The sequence below is a fragment of the Gigantopelta aegis genome, chromosome 14, assembly GCF_016097555.1.
Source record: "Gigantopelta aegis isolate Gae_Host chromosome 14, Gae_host_genome, whole genome shotgun sequence".
Lineage (NCBI taxonomy): Eukaryota > Metazoa > Mollusca > Gastropoda > Neomphalida > Peltospiridae > Gigantopelta > Gigantopelta aegis.
This window is the reverse complement of record NC_054712.1, coordinates 45,090,519-45,099,630: the sequence shown is the minus strand read 5'-3', so window position 1 is coordinate 45,099,630 and position 9,112 is coordinate 45,090,519. Positions and strand designations below refer to the sequence as shown.

General features: G+C 37.4%; 1 protein-coding gene across 1 annotated transcript; it reads right to left on the bottom strand.

The window, feature by feature from the left end:
* Positions 1 to 2,777: 2,777 nt before the first annotated feature.
* LOC121387963 (C-type lectin domain family 4 member G-like) lies at positions 2,778 to 8,695 on the bottom strand. The gene is made up of 4 exons (XM_041519146.1): positions 8,520 to 8,695; positions 7,020 to 7,264; positions 5,970 to 6,179; positions 2,778 to 3,609 (listed from the first exon to the last, which is right to left on the bottom strand). The coding sequence occupies exons 1-4, from the start codon at positions 8,591 to 8,593 to the stop codon at positions 3,392 to 3,394; spliced, it is 747 nt and encodes a 248-aa protein (XP_041375080.1). The 5' UTR covers positions 8,594 to 8,695; the 3' UTR covers positions 2,778 to 3,391.
* Between the last annotated feature and the right edge of the window lie 417 nt (positions 8,696 to 9,112).

The following is a 9,112-nucleotide window of genomic DNA, read 5'->3' as shown; positions in this document are numbered from 1 at the left end:
TAATGTTTGCCCAATTAATTCTCTATTATCATATAACCATTCTCCACAGCTAATATACCTTACAATTTTGCCAATTGTAAATTCTTATTAGAGTTCCCCATCTTTTTTAAAGAATATATATATATATATATATATATATATATATATATATATATATATATTTCATATTATTTCATTTACTTTAAAGAAGAACCCTCATCCTCGGTGTGAATATTGTCAGTGTATCCTGTCTGTACACCACATAGTGGTCGAGCGTAATCATCTGAAGCCGACGTTAAGCGACATATTTGGAAGCAGAAACATTTTGAAATCTTTTAAATTGCAAACAGAATTAATTTAAACGTTTTTAAAGCACATTGATTTCTATACAAAGTTTTAAAATATACATATATACCTTGGTATTTGCATTCTTTTATACTTTTCACCACAACTATTTACACTGTGGTTTTACATAATTATATATATTTTATTCTTAATGTAAATATTATTTTTGACAACCAATAGATATATGTATTTTTATGTGTTGGGGTGTCGTTAAACATCCACTCACTCAATTATTCATTCATTCATTCATTCATTCATTCTGTTTACTTGTTGTATTAACACGTGCACCCTTGATTAAAGAATGAACTAAGTTTGTCGTGGGGGATCGTTGTGTACAGTTTGGAAACAATAAATATTTTAACTCTCGTGATCTTTTTTCTGGATTACAATAGGACAATTTTAGGTAAATCTTTCGGGTTCTTGCGAATCCACATGTGATTAATACCTCTTGCCTTGCAGACATTTGGCAATATACTGAAAGTCCACTTTTCCCTTGTATGGATTCGTATGCAGTTTTGGAATCTAATAAAGAAGAGGAATGGACATGTCCTTAGATTTTAAATTCAAGCGAAATGTGCGAAGACATATTTCTTCCTCAGACAACATATTGGCCTTATATGTGTCACTAGTTGAACTTTTGTCAATTTCAAGTTTACTTAGAAACCAATTAATGTAATGGTGCTTGTACAATGTCATATGGTGGTTATGTTATTATTAGTGGGCACTGTCAGAAACCGTTCATGTAGGGCAGCCAGACTCAGATAGTGGTAGGTGTGACTTGTACAAGTGCTTTCGCAGTTTATGCATTCGGGCACCGACAGTGTCGCGTATTCATGTATCTATTCAGCCAGACTTTCAGATAGTGCCGACTAGTACAATATTAGATGATATTATCAGTGGGCACATTGTCAGAAAGTTCGTTCATGTAGGGCAGCCAGACTCAGATAGTGATGGCATGTACAATTTTTATGTTATTATCAGTGGGCACTGGTCATAGACCGTTCTTAATAGAAATAACATTTCTCGGTATCACAGATAGCTGTGGCTAAAGTGCTTTCGCAGTTTATGCATTCGACCAATGACAGTATCGCGTTTTGACTTGATCCATTTTGAAAGACTTTCAAGTTTGGCCCGTTTGTTTCTATATTAGATTGATCGAACTGACTATTACAATGTAAAAGTTCGATTTGTGTTCTCAGGCAGACAGCGATGGCATGAGTTTTCAGTTGGTTTGCCATGTGCATTGGGATAGATAGCTCTTAATAGAAATAACATTTAATAATTGATCATATTTTATAGAAATTTCAGGCGCCTGTGCAGGGTAGTGTAAGCCACGGTACCATTCTGTATAATAAATATTGCAGGAGGAACGCAGGAAAACTCTATTAACGTGCCATATCCACTGAAGGTTCAGGCACGTCCATCCTGGGCACGAGTTCTGATTTGCCCCAGATCTCCTATCCAGGACAAAAAGAGGCAGTTTGTATTGAAGGGATACATTTGATTTGGAATAAAATAGTAAACTAAAATATATATTGATTGTAATTTAAGCCACAATATGGAGGTGGGTGTTATTTAAATTACTTGTGTAGTATGAACATAAATACTATTGAATTGCACGCCATGTTAGAAGGTCAGTCCAAAAATAAACATTAATTAACATATTTACCTAGTAGTCGTCCCCTGGCGGACAATGAATGGATGAGGCTTTGCATACAGTCCAGTGGAGAGGTTAAATGGAAATGTTATCTACTTAGTATGTATCAACTCTGCGGAGTAGGATACAATCCGGCGGGCCTCTACATGTGTCTTTTTAATAACGAGGTTTTAATGTTTAACAATTCGGACCATCCAGCCTTGATTGAATTATAATAAAATTAACCAAAATACAACAAAATAGTAGTAATAAAAGAATGCTTGAGATAAACTTAAAATTAAACGTGTCACAATATTAAAACTTGGAAAGAATAAAACATATTATATCGTTAGCTATTCAACAGAAATGCTCCTGCCAGAAAGCATCGATTTTAAAGCAACCAACGAATGTGCTGTAAAAGTATCATACACCAATCTAATTACAAATATACAATAACATTAACATATATACAAGTACAACATTATTAGAGTAAGAGTAAATAGCTAAAAAAACCAGAAACACTTCTGCTAGAGAGCATCAATTTTAAAAATGATGTGAATTTTACCATAAACAGCCACACATCAATCTTATTACAAATATACAATAAAAGTTTCTATATACAACATAATTTACCCCCCCCCCCCCCCCCCCCCCCCCAAAACACAAAAAAACACACACAAAAAACAACAACAAACAAACAAACAACAACAAACAAAAACAACAAACAAACAAACAAACAAAAACAACAACAAACAAACAAACAAACAAAAACAAAACCCAAACCCCACCAAAAACCAACAACCCATCAACAAAACCAACAACAATAGTTTAAAATGTAGGAAGGAAGGGAACTCTATTAACGTTCCCATATCCCGAAGGTTCAGGCACGCCCAGCCCGAACTTAGCCTCGGACTTCGCCAGTGACCCATTTCGGGGCAGGAGGAGGAAGGGTGAGTTTGAGGTGGACGGAATTTGGAAAACAAATTATTAGTTATTAAAATGTCTGGTCAAAATTGAGGCCATTTAGACTATTAGCTACTCAGTTGCCCCCCCCCCCCCCCCAACAAAACATCCTAGCTACGGCCCTGTTTTCACTACATAATTAAATATAGACTTCAGCGAATACTATTTATGTGCTTGCTCAAAAATCAATATTTTCATTACTATGTGTATAACAAGACATTATTTCACCGTGTATACTTTTTTATATTTAATAATGAACAAAATATAACACATATGTTTACCTCAATCCAAACCGATCGAAACCACACGTTTTACATTGGGCTCAATTTAGCCATGTTTGTAATGTTTAGATGGGTTTCACTACATAGAGAACACACATATTTTGTCTCGTAATCTTTATTCTATGTTGTAATGTTGCAGTTCATATCGTTTACTCGCGTGGTGTAGCTGGATTATATTGGAATTCAATCAAAGTAACTTTTCGCATATGTAATAATATCGCCAGTTGCAGTTAATGTCGTTCCACCAATTTGTGTGTGTAACTAATATAACACAATCTTCGTCAAGCATATCATTGTTCGGACTGCCTGGTTTCCATGGTGCGTAGCTGACATTGTTTCCATTTTCCCAGAGAAACACGCCTTCCCTTTTTTTATCAGTCAAGCCAATCCAATACCTCATCTCATCTGTGTAATAATAAGAATGATCAATTGATTGATTGAATGAATGAATGAATAACTATATGTTTAATGCAACCCCATCGGCTATTCGATGTCAACTCAGGTAAATATGGAAAATAAGTGATGACTAACATAAATATAACAAGTCAAGAGTAAAATAATTTTTGGAAAACGATAGAATGTTTTGAATCGTCCGAGGTCCTTGCGTCGTAGGTTGTAATCACTGCATTAGACTCATTCTCTGATCGTTTTGTCTCCTGTCCCAGCCATATTACACCACGACTGGTATATCAAAGACCGTGTTATGTGTTGTCCTGTCTGTTGGAAGGTGCATGCAAATTTGATGCCAATGGAAACATGTAGCAGTTTTCTATTTAGTCTATATGTTACGGTTACCAAGTGTTTGACATCCAATAGCCGCTTATTAATAAATCAGTGTTCTCTAGTGATGTCTTTAAGGGAAACAAACTTTACCCCCCCCCCCCCCCCCCCCCCCCCCCCCCCCCCCCCCCCCCCCCCCCCGTCCGTCCCCACATATATCGCTGCCCGTGCTTTATCTATAGATGGACTGTCAGGCCCCAGTATAATACATCCTTAAGATACACATGGCTAGAATATATATCCCATTAAATATATTTAGGATGTAGTGAACTTCTTAAGGATGTAAGGAACTTTAGAGGACTACATGAATGAATGAATTTTTTAACGACACCCCAGCACAAAAAATATATCGGCTATTGGGTGTCAAACTATGGTAAGTGCAAACAGTAAGTGATGATCAACATCAATACAAAAATTGAACAGTTAAATTAAAACACAGTGTAAGCAACTGCGCAAAAAATACAAATATCACAGACATATAAAATTAAAAGTCAGTACCACGTAAAAAATGTAAAACAAATTCTGGATGGAATCGAAATGATTCCATCACATTACGTTGGCCAAATATATCTTTTCGAGTTTCTTTAAGATGCTTACACTCCACTAAAATGTAGCGCACCGTCAGAAGACACTGACAGTGCTCACACTGAGGTGGAGGATCTTTCGTTAAGATAAATGAATGGGTCAAATATGTATGACCGATGCGAGCACGACACAATACTATTCCATCCTTCCTGCACTGCCTATAGGAGGAATGCCACTCTCCCAAGACTGGCTTGATAGCATGAAGCTTGTTCGCAACCGCACCGTCCCAATCATGTTGCCAAGTCGAAAAGATAACTTCGTTAATACTATATTTAAAATCAGTATAAAGCACACCAACCCCGGCATGAGGCAAATCCAAAGCAGACTTGGCAGCTGAACACCGGCCTCGGTGGTGCAGTGGTTAAGTCATCGGACTACAAGCTGGTAGGTACTGGGTTCGGATCTCAGTCGAGGCATGGGATTTAATCTAGATACCGACTCCATACCCTGAGTGAGTGCTCCGCAAGGCTAAATGGGTAGGTGTAAACCACTTGCACCGACCAGTGATCCATAACTGGTTCAACAAAGGCCATGGTTTGTGCTATCCTGCCTGTGGGAAGCGCAAATAAGAGATCCCTTGCTGCCTATCGTAAAAGAGTAGCCTATGTAGCGAGTGTCAAAATTACCATATGTTTGACGTTCAATAGCCGATGATAAGATTAAAAATCAACGTGCTCTAGTGGCGTCGTTAAATACAACAAACTTTGCTTTTACTTTTGACAGCTGAATCTGCCGTTTCATTACCCTCGATGACAACATGGCTGGGCATCCAACAAAATACATTATCTTTATAAACAATGGATAAAAAGACACACTTTCGTATCACCATCCCAATTAAGGGATGGTCCAGCTTCATATCGCGTAAAGCTTGGAGACACGAAAGTGAATCAGTAAAAATAATAAATTTGGATGCAATCGAATCTTTGATTTCTTCTAAGGCTTTAATGACTCCCCAAACTTTAGCACTAAAAATCGATGCCAAGTCAGAAGTCTCATGGAAAGTACTGTATCTGATGGAAAAACTGTAGCACAAGCCATAGAATTCCCATCCTGTGATGAACTTCGGAGGACGTTTATAGAGGGAGGACTGCCTAAACACCTCGACGTGTGACTGGAAACATGACTGGACAGATACTGGCATTTCAAGACAGTACTTACTTTGGGGGAAACGTTATATTCTATATAAGTAAACTGAATCAAAATAAAAACAAAATCAATTATGTACCGTCATACGGAGTGGTACTTCACTTAAAGAGAAAAGTATCTGACAGTAATTCATGATAAAAGTCCATTTAACACCCTTGTACAGATATAGATTTACCGTTCCCTTACAGACAAAGAAATTGACATCCCTTCATGTTAAAAGGTCATTCATCTTGTTTGTACAGTTATATATTTACCCATATTTGTTTTGATGTATTCGGTGATAGCCGTATGTTTTTCTACCGTGTCCAAGACGATCAACCTGGAGCCTGACTTGTTGCAAAGTGCCTGTGACCTGAGCCACCGTGTTTTTGTCTGGTAGACTTTGAAGCACACACTCACACCTTGAAGCAGTACGTACCCGTCTTCACCTGGACAGTTATCTGTCGATCTTGACTTTGTTTTTGCTGTAACACATGTACTGATAATAAGAATAAAATTGCATATTTAAATACGTTTTGTTATACATTTTCATAATGTACGTAATATTTACATTTCCCTACTTAGAATGTTTCAGATCATACTAAATTTTGTATCTGATAAAATTTACATTTGCCTACAGATAATGTGTTATATATCAAAACGTGCATTGCAGTGTGACCAGAAACCTTTCGGATAAACATGTATTAATATTCTTAGTAGGAAGATACGAATTCTTCAATTCGGTTACTGTCAAACATGAATTTATAGACCGCTACTCGTGATATATTTCTGTTGATAATTATTATTTACGATTATACTAACAAATCACGAGTTAGCAAAAACGAGATTGCATCTAACCAGACATACGCCCGAAGACATGAACCTTAGTCAGAATGTCTCGACATGATTCCGAAGGCCTTCAACTAAGACACGTTACAATGAAATTCGGTAAATGTGTACGTTTTAACACACATTTGTTTAATAGGTTAATGAATTTGAACATCTAGGAGCATTCTAATGTCATTATTTAGATTGCATTTTTCTGTAATTTGTTTCCAAAATATAAAAAATGCTTCCAGATTAACGAACAGACGCGAACGAGACCAATTTGCCTTCAGAATAAAAGTGATTTCCGCGACAAATCAATATATTACGCCGACTTTCGGCCAATAGGAGTTTTTTAATCATTTCGTCAGCGCATAACAGTCTCCGAATGTTCAACTAATGCCTTTGATCAAATAAGAGTTTTCGTACACTTAACTGGTGTTCAAGCGGCCAGGTTCATGTACAACAAAAGTTGAAAAAGAATTTAGCAACTGAGTTACCTTCTACACGATAGTAGTGGCGCGATCCTGGTGAATGGACAGGACTGGCCTTGGCAAGTCTCACAGAATGCAGATGGCACGTCAGATCAGTGTTGTACGTAAACGACCAACAATCTGGGTTGTGTCTACAATCCTTCGAACAGTCCAATACCGTCGCAACATCATTTACGGAAGATATGACACCGTCTGTAACAGCAACGTCACTAAGCTCGAGATTCTCAATCCAAATGAATTGCCTGACGTCACTGAGAGAAAATAAGAACATAAAACAGATTACACTCTGTTGTGAATTATTCTTTGCCTACAGTAACTGTTGGTTATTAAAATGGTATTACAACAAACATTCAAACAGAAAAAAAGCAAGAATTGTGCGACTGGGTGACTGATGATTGTTCAGTTGTCAAAAGAGTCGAGGTGTATCTGCTGAAACATCTCTAGAAGTGTCGAAGACCAGGCCTGTAGCCAGGATTTTGAGAGGGGGTGGTGGTTTAAGCGAAGTGCCTCACACGAGAGCGCTAAGTGCTCGAGTTGCTTATGGGTATTCGGGGGCATATTGCAAAAAAAAGAAAGTCACCGATGGAGGGGTGCCCCCCCCCCCCCCCCCCCCATTGCCTACGGGCCTGGAAAACTGAAATTATACTACACATAATGATTCTCAGCTACTCTTACCTGTATACGTATGAAATAGACGGCACTGAAGGGTAGGCTATATTGTTATTGCTTCAAATGTAATGAATTACAGGTTCGAGCTAAATATTGTTAATTACACTGATTTCCCTCTGACGGGACTGACATACTTGTGCGACAGAAGGCTAGTGTTTAACCCAAGTATTTTTCGACCATTCAATGCAGAATAGAAGGGTTTACTTTGGAAAACGTTCGGAGCTTCGTCCTTGTTTCGCTCGACCATTCAGCGTTCGAACCGATGAAATTCTACATGTTCATGTTATCTCGACAGTCTGTCATGTCGGGATTTGCCTTGACGAACTATGTTGAAAGTACTTTCCTTGTTTGACACCCAGTAGCCGATCTCTATGTATGTGCTGGTGTGTCGTGATATATCCATTCAGTTATGCATGAACCTTTTCGTTAATAATCCAAATTAAAAAATAATAATCTGGGTTTCAAAAACTGATTCCATCTGTCCCCAAACAACAAACATATGTGTGCAGTATACATACGTTGATAAATATTCCGAAATGATTTAACAAATAATTCAAAATTATCCATTATGTATTTCAGTGAATGCAATTGGTATGGTTGTGAGTTAAAGGTATGTTGATAACATCATTTCACGACTGTGGAAAATGTAATTATGTTTAATCCATTACCTTCAATTTTTTGTCAAAGTAATCAGGACACTAAGAAGTAAATTGTAATTCTCTCTCTCTCTCTCTCTCTCTCTCTCTCTCTCTCTCTCTCTCTCTCTCTCTCTCTCTCTCTCTCTCTCTCTCTCTCTCTCTCTCTCTCTCTCTGTGTGTGTGTCTGTACACATCTTACCTTAGTGCTAGATTAACACAACACAGAACAACAGCTAGTCGCATCATCAGCTTAAACGAGGGATACTGCATCATCCAACAAATAATAATATAGAATCTAGCATGTCACCACTTTATATATGTATACACCAAGGTCAACTGGATGACATCAGTGTTTTTAAAGAATCCTGCTTTTAAAATTCCTCCTCGAAACTAGCATGCCATTTTTAAGTGTGCTTTCCAATGATTGTTCGCTGAAAAGGAATCATGCTGGTATGAACAATTTAAGAAGTCGAACACAGCTACTAAATCATTAATAATCTATATCGACGCCATTAAGTAATTAAATTAAGATATGTACTCAGTTGACATGGTAGGATGTAAATGTAAATGCTTTTGGTCACTGTTTCTCAAGGACTGTTATGCAAATTTCGCTGATATGATATAGCGAGAGCCCATAAACTCTGACGTCGTTAGCTATACAAAGTACGATTAAGATGCCAATAAATGTGCCAGTTCGCATATTGCTATCTCTGCATACCTAGACTACTATAGAACAATGCAAACGTAAATGTGTTTGTGCTGTTGTTTTAACGAAACATGTGTGTTTAATTG